The sequence below is a fragment of the Procambarus clarkii genome, chromosome 41 (assembly GCF_040958095.1).
Source record: "Procambarus clarkii isolate CNS0578487 chromosome 41, FALCON_Pclarkii_2.0, whole genome shotgun sequence".
NCBI classification, from domain to species: domain Eukaryota; kingdom Metazoa; phylum Arthropoda; class Malacostraca; order Decapoda; family Cambaridae; genus Procambarus; species Procambarus clarkii.
Genome location: NC_091190.1, coordinates 26,916,158 through 26,940,901, shown reverse-complemented (window position 1 = coordinate 26,940,901; position 24,744 = coordinate 26,916,158). Strand labels below are relative to the sequence as shown.

The window sequence follows — 24,744 nt, the reverse complement described above, 5'->3', positions numbered from 1 at the left end:
TCCTTTCCAATAACGTTGGTCAGCTTTCAGCCTCTGATTCTGCTATTGAGTTCAATAGGTTCTTCTCTTCCATTGGGTCATCCCTTGCAAATGATATTCCATCTTCCTGTACTGATGTTAAGGACTATCTTACAGGTAACTATCCACAGTCTCTGTACCTAAAGCCTACTAGTTCCACTGATGTCAATGAGATAATCCTTTCCCTTAAAACCAAGTCTAGTGCCCTCGAGGAGATACCAACTTTAATTTACAAAAAAAGCCTCCAGATCTTTAGCCCCTGCTATTGCATTGCTCTTCAACAAGTCACTTGAACTCCAAACCTTTCCTGACATTCTAAAAAAAGCAAGAGTAACCCCTGTCTACAAATGTGGTGATCTCACTGATGTTAACAACTATAGACCTATATCAATCCTGCCTAACTTGTCAAAAATATTCGAAAAACTAATCTACAAGCAGCTTTACTCTTTTCTAGCCAAACACAATATACTTAGCTCTTGTCAATATGGCTTCAGACCCAAAAAAAGCACTAACGATGCACTTATTAGTATGATTAACTTAATTCACGCAGCTCTTGATAAAAAGGAGTTTCCTGTTGGGTTATTTGTGGACCTGCGCGAGGCTTTTGACACTGTCAACCACCAAAACCTTCTTCTTAAATTACATCATTATGGAGTCAGAGGACACTCCCTGCAATACCTCAAATCTTATCTTACTGACAGGCTCCAGTATGTTTCTGTGAATAATACAATTTCTCCCACCCTACCCATCAACATTGGTGTTCCTCTGGGCAGCATACTTGGCCCTCTCCTCTTTCTCATCTACATTAATGACCTTCCAAATGCCTCCCAACACCTCAAACCAATTCTATTTGTTGACGACACAACCTTCATTTACTCCAGTCCTGACCCCCTTGCTCTAAATGCCACAGTAAATACTGAACTAGAGAAAGTCCATCTTTGGCTAACTGCCAACAAACTCACCCTTAACATTGACAAAACGTTTTATATTCTGTTTGGCAATAAATCCTCTAATCAGATAAATCTCCAAATAAACAATACCCATATTTGTAACAAATTAGATGGCAAATTCCTTGGCGTTCTCATCGACCACAAACTGAATTTCCAGGGACACATTCTAAATATATCAAAAAAAGTTTCAAAAACTGTTGGCATTCTTTCTAAGATCAGATATTATGTACCTCGCCCTGCCCTGGTGACTCTCTATTACTCCCTCATCTATCCATACCTCAACTATGGTATTTGTGCTTGGGGTTCTACTACCCAAAATCATTTACGTCCTCTAATTACCCAACACAAAGCTGCTATTAGGACAATATCCAACTCTGGCCCCAGACATCACTCGGTACCCTTACTCAAATCTCTGAATATGTTAGATATTAAGTCACTGCACATTCTCTCTTGTGTATTATACATATATAAAACGCTGAACTGTAATGCCAATCCTGACCTCAAAAGCTTCATTGAAGGTTGTAACAGAACCCATGAGCACCACACCAGAAATAAATACAGTTTTGATATTCCTAGAGTACGACTTAATCAAACTAGAAATGCTCTACAAATCAAGGGGCCCAGAATGTGGAATGACCTTCCCAACCATGTTAAAGACTGTACCTCTCTCAACCAGTTTAAGATAAAAACTAAACAATACCTAATAAATTCCCTGTAACCCACCTCACTCCTTTATTGTCAACCCATGTCTGTTATTTTATTTTATTATTATTATTTTTTTTTAATCAACACTGTTTGTCAACCTATTGTATTTGTGCTGCTTTTTCAGTCATGTTCCCCCTTTTTTTTATCTTTATTTGTATTTGTTTTCAACACTTTTTATTCTTTATGCTCAATTAGTATTAAGTTCTAGATATTAATGTTTTTCTTGCCCGAAACGCATTGCGTAATAGTGGCTTTAGGCATTGTATGTACTAGCTCTATCTATATATCAATCCATTAATGTAACATCACTTGTATGTATGTACCTTACCTGAATAAACATATATATATATATATATATATATATATATATATATATATATATATATATATATATATATATATATATATATATATATATATATATGTATATATATATATATATATATATATATATATATATATATATATATATATATATATATATATATATATACACATATATACGACATCTCCAACCAACTCAAGCAAACCATCAACAGTAAACTCCCTAAAACAGTATACTCAACCTAAAAAAACATAAAACCCATATAGAAACCAAGACCCTCCGAAAGTCGACAGCCCTAAACGGTAGACAGTTAAAGATCCCTCGTCCAAAAGATGGTTACATAAACCTATGATCTTACTCAGGACCAACAAGACCTCTTGAATCTTGGTCTAAACTGTCAATTCTTATCAAAACCAAAAAAAGCATCAAAAACGCCTTGAAAATGAAATGCTTCTGGACGACATTCATAAGTTAGAAGACAACAAAAAAGTCATCGCCCCTGACGCACTTCAGGGTGAACTACTAACAGAGGCTGGGGGGGGGGTGAAGAACATACTCATCAACAATCTTAACCCCACGACTCAAAGAAGCAGCACAACAACTAAAAAACCTGGAAGGTGTAACAGTAAGAAAAGCTGACAAGACAGCAGTATATGTGTTGGTTCCAACCCAAGAATATATGAATAAAATCAGCGACAGGATACCCATGTGCATGTGAAATAGGCTTACAGGGTCCAGACGATGAGAGGAGATGTTAGCACTCTGCAGAAATGCCCGACAGCCCACTTGAACATTATCTAACACAGTGCACAGTTACAAACCCAATAAGATTTCAACTAAGATTCAACAGAGCAGAAGTTGTTAAACACACAGGGCATAATCTTACTAAAGTGAACATACGAGTCATAAACACTCATACTCCGCTCAAGTAAAACAGCAACAAGCAACACTTAGTGAGCCAGCCAGAGGCTTAGGGTCCGCGCAGGAATATCCCCGAAAAGGAAAAAAATAAAAAGGAGAGAGAAAATAAAGGGTTAGGAATTAAGGTTAGAGGAAATATAGGGTGAGAAAATAGGGGTTGAGGAAATAGGGGGTAAGGAAATAAGGGCAATAAAATAAGGGAGAGAAAATAGGGAGGGCGGGAATTATCAGGGGAAAGCGCGAAGCCATTACGATTATAGCACTTGGAAGGGGTCAGGATAAGGATATGGGATGGGACGGGGAAGAGGAATGGTGCCCAACCACTTGGAAGGTCGGGGATTGAACGCCGACGTGCATGAAGCGAGACCGTCGCTTTATCGTCCAGCCTAAGTGGTTGGGAGTGAAGAAATGGGGAAAAGAGAAATAGGGGTGAGGAAATAGCGAGTGAGGAAATAGGGTTTGATGTAATAGGGGTGAGGTAATAAGGGTAAGGAAGTAGGGGGAATATGAAATTGGGTGTTAGGAAATAGGGGGATAGGAAATAAGTTTGAGAAATAAAAATAAGGAAATGGGTGCAAAGAAAATAGCGAGTGAGGAAATAGGGGGTGAGAAAATTGGGGGAAATAGGGGGCTAAGATTATGGAGGACAAGAGAAAGCAAGTCAGGCGATATAGCCATCACAATATTAGAAAATGAGATGTCACTGGAGGACGAACGAATTAAGAACAGAAACCTCTTACGTTATTACGGGGACCCGGAGGCCATGGTCTACATCAAGAGCCGCCATGTTCTTCATTAACTTGTAACGAAGCAAAAAAGGTTATGTGAAGGACAAAGTGATGAACATTTCATCCTGCTATCCTCCCCCTGGTCGTAGCCTGCCCCCAGAGGAGTGTGGGGGAGGCTGTGGCACCCTGGCGGAGGCCCCCAGGGCGCGCTGATGGCAGGTCGCTGGTCCCTCCTGGGTCAGTCTCCCCCACGGGCTCCAACCGTTCACACCGCTGCTGAGTGGCGGCCTTCCTCGCTCTCCTCCTCTTGCCGCCGTGTCTGTCTGACTCCCTCCCTTCCGCCGTAGCCGCTACACTCGTTCCGTGCCTGCTAGACTCACCCCCTCTCTGCCGCCGTGTCTGATAAACCATTCTCCCTGCCGCTGTATCTTCCCTATATAAGGGTGCTCCCATTTCTTGGTGTCCGTACGGCCGTATCTGCCATTATCACTCCGTGTCACTGCCGTGTCTCCTCTAGAAGTGCTGCCATCTACACTCCGTGTCGCTGAGTCTCCACGGGTGCTGAACAAGCAATTTGCTGATCCAACGCGCTCATCCTTCACCAGAACCGTGAGTGATACAGCACTTTACTGACGTTGTTGTAGTGTAGCCAAGAGTTGTGGTGTAGCCAAGTGTTGTGGTGTAGCCAAGTGTTGTGGTGTAGCCAAGTTACAATACTATGATTTAAGTTGTCTTCCTAATATACTTATTGTCAGAAGACGTCACGCACCTCACTAATGTACTGTTAATGCGTATCTTCTGCACCAAACATTGCAATGAAATTTATCTTTTAAAAAGCTCTGTTCGTACTGCTAAAACAAATAAAATTGCTATATTTGGTATACTAGTATACTATGAGCTTACGTTAGACCTAGACCATGTTCAGGACTGAAGTATACTTGCCGGGTGGTCAGTAAACTGTTGTGGTAGCCTTAATAACCCTCCAGAGGTTAATAGACTTGAAGCCCCGCGCCAAACTTGCTGGTTGATCAGTCAACCTGTCCTCTTATACAAGGAATGTCGCTTTTCGCTCGTAGGGTTACATAAGGCAAAAAAAATTGTCGTACTAGAAAATGGAAGCGGCTAATGAAAGTGACGCACTGTCCCGTTTTCTGTTTTGGGTCCTCTGGTAGGTTATCTTGAGATGATTTCGGGGCTTTAGTGTCCCCGCGGCCCGGTCCTCGACCAGGCCCCCCCCCCCAGGAAGCAGCCCGTGACAGCTGACTAACACCCAGGTACCTATTTTACTGCTAGGTAACAGGGGCATAGGGTGAAAGAAACTCTGCCCATCGTTTCTCGCCGGCGCCCGGGATCGAACCCGGGACCACAGGATCACAAGTCCAGCGTGCTGTCCGCTCGGCCGACCGGCTCCCTCCCGGTTAGGGAAGGACACTTTCCATTGACCGTTTTCTTGACATTGGGAAACCTTAGGAGGACGGACTGGGTCAGTGTACTATTGTGGTGACCTTAATATCTCTCCTGAGTTGATAGGCTTTAAGCCCAACAAATAAAAATAAAAAAACAGATCTAGCTGACGTGCCTGGGGGGGGGGGGATATTTGATGTGTTTGTTGAACTTAACGATCACAAGGATGTCTTACCAGAACTTAACGATCACATGGTTATCTTGCCAGAACATAACGATCACAAGGTTATCTTACCAGAACTTAACGATCACAAGGTTATCTTACCAGAACTTAACGATCACAAGGTTATCTTACCAGAACTTAACGATCACAAGGATGTCTTACCAGAACTTAACGATCACAAGGTTATCTTACCAGAACATAACGATCACAAGGTTATTTTACCAGAACTTAACGATCACAAGGTTATCTTACCAGAACATAACGATCACAAGGTTATCTTACCAGAACATAACGATCACAAGGTTATCTTACCAGAACTTAACGATCACAAGGTTATCTTACCAGAACTTAACGATCACAAGGTTATCTTACCAGAACTTAACGATCACAAGGTTATCTTACCAGAACTTAACGATCACAAGGTTATCTTACCAGAACTTAACGATCACAAGGTTATCTTACCAGAACTTAACGATCACAAGGCTATCTTACCAGAACTTAACAATCACATGGTTATCTTACAAGAACTTAGCGATCACAAGGTTATCTTAGTAGAACTACTGAACATAACTGAATTTAACAATCACAAAGATATCTTACCAGAACTGCTGAACCTAACAATCACAAAGTTATCTTACCACACCTACTGAACTTAACGATCACAAAATTATCTTACCACACCTACTGAACTTAACAATAACTAAGTTATCTTACCACAACTACTGAACTTAACGATCACAAAGTTATCTTACCACACCTACTGAACTTAACAATAACTAAGTTATCTTACCACAACTACTGAACTTAACGATCACAAAGTTATCTTACCACAACTACTGAACTTAAAGATCACAAAGTTATCTTGCCACAACTACTGAACTTAACGATCACAAAGTTATCTTGCCACAACTACTGAACTTAACGATCACAAAGTTATCTTACCACAACTACTGAACTTAAAGATCACAAAGTTATCTTGCCACAACTACTGAACTTAACGATCACAAAGTTATCTTGCCACAACTACTGAACTTAAAGATCACAAAGTTATCTTGCCACAACTACTGAACTTAACGATCACAAAGTTATCTTGCCACAACTACTGAACTTAACGATCACAAAGTTATCTTGCCACAACTACTGAACTTAACGATCACAAAGTTATCTTACCACAACTACTAAACTTAAAGATCACAAAGTTATCTTGCCACAACTACTGAACTTAACGATCACAAAGTTATCTTGCCACAACTACTGAACTTAAAGATCACAAAGTTATCTTACCACAACTACTGAACTTAACGATCACAAAGTTATCTTGCCACAACTACTGAACTTAACGATCACAAAGTTATCTTGCCACAACTACTGAACTTAACGATCACAAAGTTATCTTGCCACAACTACTGAACTTAACGATCACAAAGTTATCTTACCACAACTACTGAACTTAAAGATCACAAAGTTATCTTACCACAACTACTGAACTTAACGATCACAAAGTTATCTTGCCACAACTACTGAACTTAACGATCACAAAGTTATCTTACCACAACTACTGAACTTAACAATAACTAAGTTATCTTACCACAACTACTGAACTTAACGATCACAAAGTTATCTTACCACAACTACTGAACTTAACAATAACAAGGTTAGCTCAGCAAACCTACAACGTTGCCAGGATTACTGGAAGACATTATAGAAAAAACAAGATATATTTATCTGTCAAGGAGAAGGAGCGCCTCATTATAGTTTATTCATGCAACTCTAACCAAACCAGAAACCGGTATCACTGGAAGTTGTTGCCATAGCGCCATACTTCTTATAGATTGTTCCACTATTAATTCCCACCAAGTAAATATTAAAATAAATCAATTAAACATATGTGAATACAAAATATTATTCTTGTGTACTTTTGAAGCACAGGAAAACCAGTGTGTCTTACTGACACACCTCCCGGCCAGGCACAAGAACTGACCACTCGTACCCAATATAGTCTACAGAACGAATCTTTCCACTTTCACACGTAGGGTCACTTACCGGTGGGGCCATAAGTGACTGGTTCCTTGCGCCAGTTATGCCGGTGTCCAGTCATTGAACCAGTCGGCTTGGAAGGCCACCTTCCCGCCTTCTCGCAGTAGGAAAACTTTTTACCTTCACTTCTGACAAGTGACGTGCAACCTCCGCTGCCCCAGCTCTTAGGCGAGCTCCACTGGACGACGGGTTCCTTTCCACTTACTGAACCATAATTTTCCTTCCGATTGAAAGACAATCTAATTTCCACGATTGAAACCACGTACAGTATTCCTTTCTACCGATTGCAACGGTATTTTATTTGCAACTGATTGAACGACAATTTCCTTTCTTCCTACTTTCCACCGACTGAAACGACAATTTCCCTTCCATCCATGCAAGAGGAGCCACACATCTATGGCTCATCCAATAAAATCAGTAGACTTCTAGATAAGAACATAAGAATGAAGGTTCTTCAAGGAAGAAGGAATGGGCAGAAGGCCCATTGGCCCATACGAGGCAGATCCTATTTCTATCCACCCACCCAATAATATTAATACCCCCTTTGTTATGTCTATTCATCGACTTCTACAATCATGTCACCCCTGATTATTCAACTTTTTCAGGGAATGTAGCTTAAGCTTTGTCAATCTTTCTTCATTATGACAGGTTTATAATTTGGGGGATTAGATGTTACTACTGCTCGGCTTAGACTCTGTTACAAGTATCTCTGGAATTCTCATTATCTGCTGATGTAGACCTGACCAAATGTAAACTGTGTCAACAAAATTATTCGCACACCCTCCGTCACTATGTGCGAAACACCCTCCATCACAAAAGATACTTGAATTCAGAGACAATTCTATAACAAATGTCGAAGAAATGTGTAATTTTTTCACTTAAAATTATGTACTACCGAAATCTTAGCCAAGTATTCGCCCGGGAGGATTGACGACGCCAATTGATAGATGGCCCATTATTCAGCCAGCAGTAATTGGGACCTGCTTGAACACTGATTGTCGGGTCAAATCCAGGAAACTAGTAGAGTATGGCTTACCATAGCTATAGGAAGGAACACCACCACTGCATGCTAATAGGAGCCAGAAGTTGCCTACTCCCTTACCCACTTGTGTCAGGAGAAACAAAACAAGATTGGTCACGTAGATGAGGTACGTGCTTGTGGCTGTAACCTTCCCACAGTTGACTGCTGGATCACTCTACGAGGAATGATTGACAAATTTAAATTATATATAACTAGATAAAAACATTTTTTGGCACTGTAGTCTTTCCGTCACCTTCTACAGGGTGTGTATGGGTTTGAATATCACTCACAGGATGGGTATGTAGGTCTACTGCCACATAATAGATGGGTATGGGGTTTATGTACCTTCTTGTATATATATATATATATATATATATATATATATATATATATATATATATATATATATATATATATATATATATATATATATATATATATATGTCGTACCTAGTAGCCAGAACTCACTTTTTGGCCTACTGTTCAAGGCCCGATTTGCCTAATAAGCCAAGTTTTCATGAATTAATTGTTTTTCGACTACCTAACCTACCTAACCTAACCTAACCTAACTTTTTCGGCAACCTAACCAAACCTAACCTATAAAGATAGGTTAGGTTAGGTTAGGTAGGGTTGGTTAGGTTCGGTCATATATCTACGTTAATTTTAACTCCAATAAAAATAAATTGACCTCATACATAATGAAATGGGTAGCTTTATCATTTCATAAGAAAAAAATTTGAAAAAATATATTAATTCAGGAAAACTTGGCTTATTAGGCAAATCGGGCCTTGAATAGTAGGCCAAAAAGTGAGTTCTGGCTACTAGGTACGACACATATATATATATATATATATATATATATATATATATATATATATATATATATATATATATATATATATATATATATAATAAATATTAATTATCACACATACACAGAATAGGTATGGAGGTCGGTACAACACACAGGATGGGTATGGAACCCACTGGATGGGTATGGAACCCGTTGGATGGGTATGGGGTTCACTACCACTAGTTGGATGGGTATGGGGTCCACTACCACTAGTTGGATGGGTATGGGGTCCACTACCACTCGATGGATGGGTATGGGGTCCACTACCACCCGTTGGAAGGGTATTGGGGGTCCACTACCATTAGTTGGATGGGTATGGGGTCCACTACCACTCGATGGATGGGTATGGGATCCACTACCGCCCGTTGGATGGGTATGGGGGTCCACTACCACTAGTTGGATGGGTATGGGGTCCACTACCACTAGTTGGATGGGTATGGGGTCCACTACCACTAGTTGGATGGGTATGGGGTCCACTATCACTCGATGGATGGGTATGGGGTCCACTACCACTAGTTGGATGAGTATGGGGTCCACTACCACTAGTTGGATGGGTATGGGGTCCACTACCACTAGTTGGATGGGTATGGGGTCTACTACCACTAGTTGGATGAGTATGGGGTCCACTACCACTAGTTGGATGGTATGGGGTCCACTACCACTAGTTGGATGGGTATGGGGTCCACTACCACTAGTTGGATGGGTATGGGGTCTACTACCACTAGTTGGATGAGTATGGGGTCCACTACCACTCGGAGGATGAGTATGGGGTCCACTACCACTAGTTGGATGGGTATGGGGTCCACTACCACTAGTTGGATGGGTATGGGGTCCACTACCACTAATTGGATGGGTATGGGGTCCACTACCACTCGGAGGATGGGTAAGGGGTCCACTACCACTCGGAGGATGGGTATGGGGTCCACTACCACTCAGAGGATGTGTATGGGGTCCACTACCACTCGGAGGATGAGTATGGGGTCCACTACCACTAGTTGGATGGGTATGGGGCTCACTACCACTAGTTGGATGAGTATGGGGTCCACTACCACTCGGAGGATGGAAATGCTGTCTACTGTTATTCGTAGCATTGGTATGGGGTCCATTGTCACTCGCAGGCTGGTAATGGAGTCTTCTGTCACTCATAGGATGGGTATGGAGTACACTGCCAATCGTAGGATGGTCATGGAGTCAATTGCCACTCGTAGGCTGGTTATGCAGTACACTGCCAATCGTTGGATGGTTATGGAGTCTTCTTAGAATCGTAGTATAGTTATGTAGTCCTTTACGACTAGTAGGATGGTTATGGAGTCCCCTGCTACTCGTGGGATAGTTATGGATTCTTTTACACTCGTAGGATGATTATAGAGTTGTCTTACACCCGTAGAATGATTATAGAGTCCTGGCACCCGTAGAATGGTTATGGAGACCACTGCCATTCGTAGGATAATTATAGAGTCCTCTGCCACTCGTAGGATGGTTATGGAGACCACTGCCACTCGTAGGATGGTTATGGAGACCACTGCCACTCGTAGGATGGTTATGGAGACCACTGCCACTCGTAGGATGGTTATGGAGACCACTGCCACTCGTAGGATGGTTATGGAGACCACTGCCACTCGTAGGATGGTTATGAAGTCCACTGCCACTCGTAGGATGGTTATGGAGACCACTGCCACTCGTAGGATGGTTATGGAGTCCACTGCCACTCGTAGGATGGTTATGGAGACCACTGCCACTCGTAGGATGGTTATGGAGACCACTGCCACTCGTAGGATGGTTATGGAGACCACTGCCACTCGTAGGATGGTTATGGAGACCACTGCCACTCGTAGGATGGTTATGGAGTACACTGTAACTATTAGCTAGGATGATTATGAAGTCCACTGCCACTCGTAGGATGGTTATGGAGACCACTGCCACTCGTAGGATGGTTATGGAGACCACTGCCACTCGTAGGATGGTTATGGAGACCACTGCCACTCGTAGGATGGTTATGGAGACCACTGCCACTCGTAGGATGGTTATGGAGTACACTGTAACTATTAGCTAGGATGATTATGAAGTCCACTGCCACTCGTAGGATGATTATGGAAACCACTGTCACTCGTAGGATTGTTATGTAGTCCTCTGCGACTCGTAGGATGGATATGGAGTCCACTGCTACTCGTAGGATGGTGATGTAGAACTTTGCCACTCTTAGGCTGGATATGGAGTCCACTGCTACTCTTAGGATGGTTATGGAGTCTACTGTCACTCGTTGGATGGTAATAGAGTCCGCTGCTACTCGTAGGACAGGTTTGATTCTTTTACTCCCGTAGGATGATTATTGAGTCGTCTTACACTCGTAGGATTATTATAGAGGCCTCTGTCACTCGGGGGATTGTTATAGAGTCTTCTGCCACTCGTAGGATGGTTATGGAGCTCACTGCCACTCGTAGGATGGTTGTGGAATCCACTGCCATTCGAAGGATGGATATGTAGTCCTCTGCCACTTGTAGGATGAATATGGAGTCAACTGGTACTCGTAGGATGGCTATGCAGTTCACTGCTACTTATGGGATGGTTATGGAGTCCTCTGCCACTCGTAGGATGGTCATGGAGTCAACTGCCACTCGTAGGATGGATATGGAGTCAACTGCTAATCGTAGGATGGTTATGTAACCTTCTGCGACACGTAGGGTGGGTATGGAGTCCTGTGCCTCTCGTAGGATGGTTATGGAGTCCTCTGTTACTTAAAGGAAGGATGTGGATTCCTCTGCCAGTCGAAGGATGATTATGGCGTCCTCTGCCACTCGTGGGATGATTATAGAGTCATCTTATACTCGTAGGATGATTATGGAGTCCTCTGCCACTTGTAGTATTGGTATGGAGTCTTCTGGAACTCGTAGGATGGTTATAGAGTCCTCTACGACTCGTAGGATGGCTATGGTGTTCTCTGTGACTCGTACGATGGCTATGGTGTTCTCTGTGACTCGTAGGATTTTATGGTGCCCTCTGCCATTCATAGGATGGTAATGTAGTCCTCTTGGAATCGTAGGATGGTTATGGAAACCTTTGCTACTCGCTGGATGGTTATGGAGTCCTCTGTTACTCAAAAGATGGACATGGATTCCTCTGCTAGTCGTTGGATGGTTATGGGGTCCATTGCCACTAGCAGGATGGGAATGGGGTCCAAGGCCATTCGGCAGATTGAATGGGTATGGGGTCCAAGGCCATTCGGCAGATTGAATGGGTATGGGGGGTCCATTTCTACTTATACGACGGGCATGGGGTCCACTGCCACTCGGAGGGTAACTTGGACGACCACAGCCTGAGGATGGATGGTAGTGTCGGCCACAGCTGGGACGACCACAGCCTGGTGATGGTTGGTAGTGTCGGCCACAGCTGGGACGACCACAGCCTGAGGATGGTTGGTAGGGTCGGCCACAGCTGGGACGACCACAGCCTGAGGATGGTTGGTAGGGTCGGCCACAGCTGGGACGACCACAGCCTGAGGATGGTTGGTAGGGTCGGCCACAGCTGGGACGACCACAGCCTGGGGATGGTTGGTAGGGTCGGCCACAGCTGGGACGACCAGAGCCTGGGGATGGTTGGTAGTGTCGGCCACAGCTGGGACGACCAGAGCCTGGGGATGGTTGGTAGTGTCGGCCACAGCTGGGACGACCACAGCCTGGTGATGGTTGGTAGTGTCGGCCACAGCTGGGACGACCACAGCCTGAGGATGGTTGGTAGTGTCGGCCACAGCTGGGACGACCACAGCCTGGTGATGGTTGGTAGTGTCGGCCACAGCTGGGACGACCACAGCCTGAGGATGGTTGGTAGGGTCGGCCACAGCTGGGACGACCACAGCCTGAGGATGGTTGGTAGGGTCGGCCACAGCTGGGACGACCACAGCCTGAGGATGGTTGGTAGGGTCGGCCACAGCTGGGACGACCACAGCCTGAGGATGGTTGGTAGGGTCGGCCACAGCTGGGACGACCACAGCCTGAGGATGGTTGGTAGGGTCGGCCACAGCTGGGACGACCACAGCCTGAGGATGGTTGGTAGGGTCGGCCACAGCTGGGACGACCACAGCCTGAGGATGGTTGGTAGGGTCGGCCACAGCTGGGACGACCACAGCCTGAGGATGGTTGGTAGGGTCGGCCACAGCTGGGACGACCACAGCCTGAGGATGGTTGGTAGGGTTCAGCCACAGCTGGGACGACCACAGCCTGAGGATAGTTAGTAGGGTCGGCCACAGCTGGGACGACCACAGCCTGGGGATGGTTGGTAGTGTCAGCCACAGCTGGGACGACCACAGCCTGGGGATGGTTGGTAGGGTCGGCCACAGCTGGGACGACCACAGCCTGGGGATGGTTGGTAGTGTCAGCCACAGCTGGGACGACCACAGTCTGGGGATGGTTGGTAGTGTCAGCCACAGCTGGGACGACCACAGCCTGGGGATGGTTGGTAGTGTCAGCCACAGCTGGGACGACCACAGTCTGAGGATGGTTGGTAGGGTCGGCCACAGCTGGGACGACCACAGTCTGAGGATGGTTGGTAGGGTCAGCCACAGCTGGGACGACCACAGTCTGAGGATGGTTGGTAGGGTCAGCCACAGCTGGGACGACCACAGTCTGAGGATGGTTGGTAGGGTCAGCCACAGCTGGGACGACCACAGTCTGAGGATGGTTGGTAGTGTCGGCCACAGCTGGGACGACCACAGTCTGAGGATGGTTGGTAGGGTCAGCCACAGCTGGGACGACCACAGTCTGAGGATGGTTGGTAGTGTCGGCCACAGCTGGGACGACCACAGTCTGAGGATGGAACATAAAGTGTTTATCATGCATCAACACTGAGGAAGACAAGTCTTGGATTAATGACCATCTTGTCATCTTTAAACTGTCATAAGCCTAACCCTTCACTATATTAGCCACTCCGGTAATAACACAACTGTTTGGTGCTCCAGACACGTATGAACGCAGGCAACCCACTTTACTTATCAAGGCGAATGAAGAAAAAGTCAATATTTCGGTGCTTTAACATTTATTAATTCGTCGTATGTTAGCGGAATGATCTCTAGCGTAAAGTTAGTTAAGAAGCCAGGTTGTGTCCTCTCTGAGACTACGTTAACAAGTTAGCGGTTTTTCCTAACCGCCAATATTACGGGGTTATAAATTGTACTAACACGTCACATATATAACACAGTGATAGACTCCGCTGGGCGCTCCACGGTGTCGCCTCAACCTTTAGATAATACCTAACCTATCGGACTCTGCCAACACGTTATTAAAAATGGAACGTCTCCATAGGTTAGAATACTCAGGCCATCCTCAGGCTGGCTGCGTCCAGGTGGCGGCCCACCCTCAACACCGTCCTCAGGCTGGCTGCGTCCAGGTGGCGGCCCACCCTCAACACCGTCCTCAGGCTTCACCTTTCATCAAAATAAAGGTGAAACGCCAAGCAACCTCTGAAGAGTCAACTAACACAACACCTGTACCCCCTATTAGACTATTTTACAGGAACTTCTTTTCGACGGCTCATAAAACGGAGGAAAGTGGCCTGAAAGATATTATTAATGTGAACGTTATCCCCACAGACAAAAATCAGAAGATACAATTGACAATTTACTACAAAAAGAAGAAAACGGCCAACCTACTCATGAATAACTCTCCAGACACCAAACAGAACGCCTTGAAAGAAACCAACGTCGTCTATGCCTTCACATGCCCACCTGCAGACTGTCAGCCCCAAAGATCTCAGTATATAGGCAAGACAACAACGTCTCTTTCCAGGCGATTAACAATGCACAAACAGAACTCCATCAAGGAGCATATAATCTCTCACAACCAGACCATCACCAGAGAAATCTTAACAAATAACACAGAAATTATCAACAGATACAACGATAGCAAGAGACTCAACATCCTACACATCAGAAAGTCAACACCAGCAATCAACAGCCAGTTAACACATAATTACATTCTACCCACTTCAAGACCCCGAACCAACACAGAAGCAAGAAGAGAAAACATGCAATGTACCCATTGATTCGTGTTTTGAATTATCTTTACCCATTGATTTGTGTCCTGTCACCTCCCCAATTTTTCCTGCCTCTACTCAGATGCTGTCTTGTTGAATCGGCTCTCATACAAAACATACCCAACGTGAACTTGAGTCGTGGCTTTGTTGCTGTTGATTCTTCCCTTTCATAAGCATGAAACAGAGAATGTAAAAATTGTCTTTGAAAATGTTAGAAGTGTCTTGCGAAACGCTTCTAGGCGTCAGACCATATATAAAGTGTGAAAATGAACTTTGGGGAGTTAATTTTTCAACTACCCTCGACAGTGAAGAAAAACATAAGAAATATTGAGAAGATTCATGTTAGAATCATTAATCTTACCCTTTTGGTCATATTCAAAAACATATGTTTACAAGAAAGACTGATTTAGAAAAATATACTAATATATATATATTAAAAGAGACCAACGTCGTCTATGCCTTCAAATGCCCTCTTGGGGGATTGTAAGCCTCAAAAAACTCAGTATATAGGCAAGACAACAACATCTCTTTCCAGACGTTTAACGATGCATAAGCAACAGGGCTCCATTAAGGAACATATAGCCTCTTCCCACAACCAAACCATCACCAGAGAAATCTTAGCAAACAACACAGAAATTATCGATAGATACAGTGATAGCAGGCGGCTCGACGTCAGTGAGGCACTACACATCAAGAAGTCAACACCAGCAATCAACAGCCAATTAATGCACAACTATATTCTACCCACTTCAAGACTCCGCTCCAATATAGAAGCATCAAGAAATATGGGCCAATAAAAATAGGCCTTCTGCAGTTACCTACTTTTAATACCTGTTTCATTGTTTCGTGTCCTGTCTTGTGTTAAAAGTTTATTTTCACCTCATCCAAAACTATTGTAACATGTCACTTCAACCAAATGTAGGTATAAAAATTCGAAAGATGTTTAAGCTCTATTCAGTTAAAGTTGTGTGTGTTTGTGTAAACTGAAGTCTTTGAAAATGTAATAAGTTTTACGAAACGCGCTCAAGTGTCGCGTCAGACTAGAAATATATATATATATATATATATATATATATATATATATATATATATATATATATATATATATATATATATATATATAAATATATATATTATTAAATATGACCGAAAAAGTAAGATTAATAATTCTAACACGAATTTTCTCAATCTTTCGTACATTTCTCTTCACTGTTGGTGGTAATTCAAAAATCAATTCTCCAAAATTCATTTTTATTTTCTAGTCTGACGCGACACTTGAGCGCGTTTCGTAAAACTTATTACATTTTCAAAGACTTTAGTTTACACATACACAACTGAATATAACTTACACATCTCCGATTTGTTTATATCTACATTTGAGTGAGGCGGATGGGGTGAGGTGGTATTTAATAGGGTATTAAATTCATCAACACAAGACAGAACACGAAACAATGGGTATTGAATAGAAGTGATTGTAGAAAGCCTATTGGTCCATATTTCTTGATGCTTCTATATTGGAGCGGAGTCTTGAGGTGGGTAGAATATAGTTGTGCATTAATTGGCTGTTGATTGCTGGTGTTGATTTCTTAATGTGTAGTGCCTCGCAAACGTCAAGCCGCCTGCTATCGCTGTATCTATCGATGATTTCTGTGTTGTTTACTAGGATTTCTCTGGCGATGGTTTGGTTGTGGGAAGAGATTATATGTTCCTTAATGGAGCCCTGTTGCTTATGCATCGTTAAACGCCTAGAAAGAGATGTTGTTGTCTTGCCTATATACTGGGTTTTTTGGAGCTTACAGTCCCCAAGAGGGCATTTGAAGGCATAGACGACGTTGGTCTCTTTTAAAGCGTTCTGCTTTGTGTCTGGAGAGTTTCTCATGAGTAGGCTGGTCGTTTTTCTGGTTTTATAGTAAATCGTCAGTTGTATCCTCTGATTTTTGTCTGTAGGGATAACGTTTCTATTAACAATATCTTTCAGGTGGAAAAGAAGTTCCTGTAAAATAGTCTAATAGGGGGTATAGGTGTTGTGTTAGTTGTCTCTTCAGAGGTTGCATGGCGTTTCACTTTCCTTCTTATGATATCTTCGACGAAACCATTGGAGAACCCGTTGTTGACTAGGACCTGCCTTACCCTACAGAGTTCTTCGTCGACTTGCTTCCATTCTGAGCTGTGGCTGAGAGCACGGTCGACATATGCGTTAACAACACTCCTCTTGTACCTATCTGGGCAGTCGCTGTTGGCATTTAGGCACATTCCTATGTTCGTTTCCTTAGTGTAGACTGCAGTGTGGAAACCTCTGCTCTTTTCCATGACTGTTACATCTAGAAAGGGCAGCTTCCCATACTTTTCCATCTTGTAAGTGAAACGCAGCACGAAACTCCGCTCAAATGCCTCCTTCAGCTCCTGCAGATGTCTGACATCAGGTACCTGTGCAAAAATGTCGTCAACATACCTGCAGTATATGGCCGGTTTCAAGTTCATGTCGACTAAGACTTTTTGCTCGATGGTACCCATGTAGAAGTTTGCAAACAGGACACCTAGGGGAGAACCCATGGCGACCCCATCTACTTGCTTATACATGTGTCCATCCAGGCTCAAGAAGGGTGCCTCTTTATTACAAGCTTGGAGTAGTTTCCTTAGAATATTTTCTGGTATGTCAAGAGGAGTACAGGCTGGATCACGATACACTCTGTCGGCTATCATCCCGATTGTCTCGTCCACAGGTACATTGGTGAACATTGTTCATTGTTGCACTCTTGGAATATCAAAAAGGTATTTGTTTCTGGTGTAGTGCCCAATGGGTTCTGTTATAACCTTCACTGAAGCTTTTAAGGTCAGGATTGACATTACAGTTCATAGTTTTAAATATATAGAGTACACATGAGAGGATGTGCAGTGACTTAATATTTAACATATTCAGAGATTTGAGTAAAGGTAACGAGTGATGTCTGGGACCAGAGTTAGATATTGATCTAATAGAAGCTTTGTGTTGAGTAATATTTTTAGTTGGGTAATAAATTGGTTTAGTTGGGCAATATTTTATTTTTAGTTGGGTAATAAAAATATTATAATAATAATATTTTCCTGACACGATCAACCATCACCGACAACCCATCATCTCCCTCTCCCCTCATCCTCTCTCCCTCTCCCCCACTCCCTGAGCCACGTACAGACGGGGGCAGGAAGCTGGGGCACACTGGAGGGCATAACGCCAGGCTCGGGGGCTGGAAGATGGCACTGATCAACTGCGACTTACAGCGCCCCGTAAACACGTCTGGCGGGAAATGACAAAAATTTAATTTCCTCTTTTCTGGCTCAGACCGGAAATGTTGTCCAGAGTTGTTCCCTCTTCCCCCCGCCCTGCTGGTAGCTTTATTGTGGGACTTGTTCTTCCGTAACTTTACTGTGGGACGTGTTCCTTGGTAGCTTTACTGCGGGACTTGTTCCTTGGTAGCTTTACTGCGGGACTTGTTCCTTGGTAGCTTTACTGTGGGACGTGTTCCTTGGTAGCTTTACTGTGGGACGTGTTCCTTGGTAGCTTTACTGTGGGACGTGTTCCTTGGTAGCTTTACTGCGGGACTTGTTCCTTGGTAGCTTTACTGCAGGACTTGTTCCTTGGTAGCTTTACTGCGGGACTTGTTCCTTGGTAGCTTTACTGCGGGACTTGTTCCTTGGTAGCTTTACTGCGGGACTTGTTCCTTAGTAGCTTTACTGCGGGACTTATTCCTTGGTAGCTATACTGCGGGACTTGTTCCTTGGTAGCTTTACTGCGGGACTTGTTCCTTGGTAGCTTTACTGCGGGACTTGTTCCTTGGTAGCTTTACTGCGGGACTTGTTCCTTGGTAGCTATACTGCGGGACTTGTTCCTTGGTAACTTTACTGCGGGACTTGTTCCTTGGTAGCTTTACTGTGGGACTTGTTCCATGGTAGCTTTACTGTGGGACTTGTTCCTTGGTAACTTTACTGTGGGACTTGTTCCTTGGTAACTTTACTGTGGGACTTGTTCCTTGGTAGCTTTACTGTGGGACGTGTTCCTTGGTAGCTTTACTGCGGGACTTGTTCCTTGGTAGCTTTACTGCGGGACTTGTTCCTTGGTAGCTTTACTGCGGGACTTGTTCCTTGGTAGCTTTACTGTGGGACTTGTTCCTTGGTAACTTTACTGCGGGACTTGTTCCTTGGTAGCTTTACTGCGGGACTTGTTCCTTGGTAGCTTTACTGTGGGACGTGTTCCTTGGTAGCTTTACTGCGGGACTTGTTCCTTGGTAGCTTTACTGTGGGACTTGTTCCTTGGTAACTTTACTGTGGGACTTGTTCCTTGGTAACTTTACTGTGGGACTTGTTCCTTGGTAGCTTTACTGTGGGACGTGTTCCTTGGTAGCTTTACTGTGGGACGTGTTCCTTGGTAGCTTTACTGCAGGACTTGTTCCTTGGTAGCTTTACTGCGGGACTTGTTCCTTGATAGCTTTACTGCGGGACTTGTTCCTTGGTAGCTTTACTGTGGGACTTGTTCCTTGGTAACTTTACTGCAGGACTTGTTCCTTGGTAGCTTTACTGCGGACTTGTTCCTTGGTAGCTTTACTGTGGGACGTGTTCCTTGGTAGCTTTACTGCGGGACTTGTTCCTTGGTAGCTTTACTGCGGGACTTGTTCCTTGGTAGCTTTACTGCGGGACTTGTTCCTTGGTAGCTTTACTGCGGGACTTGTTCCTTGGTAGCTTTACTGCGGGACTTGTTCCTTGGTAGCTTTACTGCGGGACTTGTTCCTCGGTAGCTTTACTGTGGGACTTGTTCCTTGGTAGCTTTACTGTGGGACTTGTTCCTTGGTAGCTTTACTGCGGGACTTGTTCCTTGGTAGCTTTACTGCGGGACTTGTTCCTTGGTAGCTTTACTGTGGGACTTGTTCGTTGATAAGAACTGTCCCCGTCTCCGTGGTGTTGTGGTAAGACACTCGCCTGGCGTTTCGCGAGCGCTTTGTCCTGGGTTCGTATCCTGGCCGGGAGGATTGAGTGGGCGCAAATCCTTAACTCTAGCCTCTGTTTACCCAACAATAAAACGTGTACCTGATTGTTAAACCATTTGGCGGGGTCGTATTCCAGGCAACACGGGATTAAGAACCTGCCCGAAACGCTACGCGTGCTGAGAATGTGAGAACTCTTGTGTGTATAAATAAATACAAATAAATAAATCAAAATTGCTTGCAACAACTTGCAAATCACTTTCTACCTCTTTCGCATGCAACAAAGGCTGGCGGGGTTATATATACACCACAGCAACACCACCACAGCAACACCACCACCACAACAACACCACCACAGCAACACCACCACAGCAACACCACCACAGCAACACCACAGCAACACCACCACAACAACACCACCACAGCAACACCACCACAGCAACACCACCACAGCAACACCACCACAGCAACACCACCACAGCAACACCACCACAGCAACACCACCGCCACAGCAACACCACCACAGCAACACCACCACAACAGCACCACCGCCACAGCAACACCGCCACAGCAACACCACCACAGCAACACCACCACAGCAACACCACCACAGCAACACCACCACAGCAACACCACCACCACAACAACACCACCACAGCAACACCACCACAGCAACACCACCACAGCAACACCACAGCAACACCACCACAACAACACCACCACAGCAACACCACCACAGCAACACCACCACAGCAACACCACCACAGCAACACCACCACAGCAACACCGCCACAGCAACACCACCACAGCAACACCACCACAGCAACACCACCACAACAACACCACAGCAACACCACCACAACAACACCACCACAACAACACCACAGCAACACCACCACAGCAACACCACAGCAACACCACCACAGCAACACCACCACAGCAACACCACCACAGCAACACCACCACAACAACACCACAGCAACACCACCACCACAACAACACCACCACAACAACACCACCACAGCAACACCACCACAGCAACACCGCCACAGCAACACCGCCACAGCAACACCACCACAGCAACACCACCACAGCAACACCACCACAACAACACCACCGCCACAGCAACACCACCACAGCAACACCACCACAGCAACACCACCACACCAGCACCACCGCCACAGCAACACCGCCACAGCAACACCACCACAGCAACACCACCACAGCAACACCACCACAGCAACACCACCTCAACAACACCACCACAACAACACCACAGCAACACCACCACAACAACACCACAGCAACACCACCACAGCAACACCACCACAGCAACACCACCACAGCAACACCACCACAGCAACACCACCACAGCAACACCACCACAGCAACACCACCACAGCAACACCACCACAACAACACCACCACAGCAACACCACCACAACAACACCACAGCAACACCACCACAGCAACACCACCACAGCAACACCACCACAGCAACACCACCACAGCAACACCACCACAGCAACACCACCGCAACAACACCACAGCAACACCACCACAGCAACACCACCACAACAACACCACAGCAACACCACCACAGCAACACCACCACAGCAACACCACCACAGCAACACCACCACAGCAACACCACCACCACAACAACAACGCCGCCACAGCTGGCCGGAATACCAACACTGAGAGTCGTGCTCTGGACTTGTAATGTTCTCAGCCGCGATCATTCATACATTTGGGAACACTTACGAAACCTGTACATCTTTCCTCGGTCATAGCGGCTCTGTTTACACTTCTTACATAGTTGTAGCGGTTGTGAACTTGACAACCCCAGGCTGATTGTCGTCTACAACCTCGTAGTGCTTCGTGGCTCATACGCTGTTTAATTACCGTGAAGGTAGCCGCCATGGTTGAGGAGAGATATAGAGGCTTCGTAAGTAGTTGTATGGGTGCTTGATGAATACTTTTTACGGTTAAACTCGCTCAGGTAATTCATTCGTTCTGCACCTCGTCTGCGATTTGGTGTGGGTTCGAGTCCGGGCCAGGGAAAACTGACTGTGCACCAGTCCTTAATTGATAGATCATGCTCATTGGTCAGTAGTTGGAAGCTGGTTGTTTACTGACTGGCGGGTCGTGCTCTTGGGGTAAGTAGACAGGTATTTACTATCAGTTACTACAAGGGAAAGCTCTAAGCCTGCTAACTTGAGTTACTACAAGGGAAAGCTCTAAGCCTGTTAACTTGAGTTACTGCAAGGGAAAGCTCTAAGCCTGCTAACTTGAGTTACTACAAGGGAAAGCTCTAAGCCTGCTAACTTGAGTTACTACAAGGGAAAGCTCTAAGCCTGCTAACTTGAGTTACTACGAGGGAAAGCTCTAAGCCTGCTAACTTGAGTTACTACGAGGGAAAGCTCTAAGCCTGCTAACTTGAGTTACTACAAGGGAAAGCTCTAAGCCTGCTAACTTGAGTTACTACAAGGGAAAGCTCTAAGCCTGCTAACTTAAGTTAGAAACGTCTGCTTCTCTGTGTGATTCAACCCTGTGTTTTAAGGATTACACAAATAAAATAAAACAGGTTTGGCAAGGTAGGCATCATGTGGGGAAGACAGGAGGCTGGGCTGTCAGGGGCTCTATAGAAAGTAGGAAAACTTGTGGCGTTTCATACCTCGACTTAAGCAAAGTCTTTGATACTGTACTTGACGAGCGACTCGCCAGAACGGTAGATTCACATGTTATTGGGGGTGGGGGTAGTCATCCTACGCTGGATTTCAGCGTGGGGATTTCACAGAAAGTAGAGTTAGCGTTAATGGAGTTAAATCAGAGTGGGAACCTTTGTAAATGGAGTGCCTCAAGGCTCCGTCCTGGGACCTCGTTCTCTACCATATATGTAAACTATTTGAATTCAGGATTGAGTAGGACTATTTGCAAATTTGCGAACGATACAAAAACTGGGTGTTACATAATGTCAGAAGACACAAAATCACCACTAGATAGATCTAGATATACCTTTAGAATAGATGATAGATTGCCAGATGCAGTTTAATGCTGAAAAAACTAGATTTCGGAACATAAGAAATGATAATAGAGTTCCCAGATATCATCTGGGCAATGTTATCCAGATGATATCTGGGAAATTGTCTGAGATGATATCTGAGAATTTGAGAACACCTGATAACCAAGATTAATAGAAATCGTAAACTAAAGAATAAATGCATAAATGTTCTTAATGAAACAAGCAAGGTGCTGGGATTATTTTTGTACAGCGTGAGTGAGAGGAGATGTAATGGTATGTTCACCTTTATCTTGTCCCATTGAGATTATGCAGCTCAGTTTTGGTTGTCACACTAAAGGTAATATTCGGCACCCGGCTTGCCAGTTTATCGAGGTCATTCTTCAACCAGTGCATCTGGCCGTTTGAATATTGGAATAATAACAAGTTTTATACTTTCTATTTTGATTCCAATTTTCTCCAGATACATTTGTATAGTTTAAGAGCTGTGTATATACAGTTATTTTTAATGTACAGACTTACTTCTCTATTTGAACTATTTACTCACATACAATAAGTGCTGCTTCTGGAAACTTTTCTTATTAAGACTCCTCAATAGTTCGGAAAGAGGTTCGGCCTCACACGCCAGGGGTCTACGGTTCGAGTCTCCTAGAGCCCAGGTGAATGGAATATTTACTCACATATTTATCCATCATATTGTAGGATCCAGGCTTCACTATTATGTAATCACCTTTATGGGTTGCTGCGAATGTTCGAAATATTGAATTTGACTCTGTTAGGAGACCATTCATGAAAATAACTTTGTTCTTCTATTTCGACTGTAGGTTTTGTGTGTTGGTAAACATAAAAGACTTCATGTTGTGTCGTTTCTGGTAGGCTTTGGAAGTTCTCCTCCATTTCTATCATGATCCAGAGTGTGTTGTAGTTCAATAAATCGTTCAATTTCATTAGTATAATACCAGTGCTGTGGAGTGTGGTATTGTGGTATTGGAGAGTGTAGTGCATGTGTGCTTGACGAAGACATGTAGTCCAACATTGTTCATTTCCCATCACCATCTGTAATGTTGCCATGTTTCTGTCCGCCTCTTCCCATTACTGTTCAAGTATGTTTCTGTCTGCACCGACAAACCTTCAGAAATATAATGGTTCCTCCCCGGCTGTAACGCCCTGTAGTCCTCTTACCTGGAAATCTGGGAATTGAAGATCATACCATAACCCGGAAAATGTCAGCGCGTTCCGCTCGAGGCGGCCACTACAGGATACCGGGCCGGAGTTCGAGGAACGGTGTTGACAGGTCGGCCGAGCTCGATGATATACGACTCCACTTGTTCATTGTCCTCCTTCAGGCAACCATTGTAGCAGAAAATAATGTTTCACATATTTCTTGCTGCTGTGTTTGCTTCTGCTGCTACTGTTCCTGTTGTTGTTGCTACTGTGCCCGTTGTTACTGCTTCTGTTGTTGTTGCTTCTGTTGTTGTTGCTACTGTGCCCGTTGTTACTGCTTCTGTTGTTGTTGCTTCTGTTGTTGTTGCTACTGTGCCCGTTGTTACTGCTTCTG

The 24,744-nt window shown here is 44.4% G+C and overlaps 2 protein-coding genes across 2 annotated transcripts in view; both read left to right on the top strand.

The window, feature by feature from the left end:
• Window positions 1-3,872: 3,872 nt before the first annotated feature.
• Window positions 3,873-24,744, top strand: part of LOC123760985 (alkaline phosphatase) — a 167,323-nt gene continuing 146,451 nt past the window's right edge. Inside the window, exon 1 of the mRNA XM_045746793.2 lies at window positions 3,873-4,256. The gene's annotated coding sequence lies outside the window, so the exon portion shown is untranslated. The remainder of the gene's footprint in view (window positions 4,257-24,744) is intronic.
• Window positions 10,602-11,054, top strand: LOC138373213 (serum response factor-binding protein 1-like). Its single transcript, XM_069339249.1, has one exon. The coding sequence runs from the start codon at window positions 10,602-10,604 to the stop codon at window positions 11,052-11,054; it is 453 nt and encodes a 150-aa protein (XP_069195350.1).

Coding starts and splice junctions, on each gene's coding strand:
- LOC138373213 (XM_069339249.1), top strand. CDS start 10,602: ATGGTTATGGAGACCACTGCCATTCGTAGGATAATTATAGAGTCCTCT.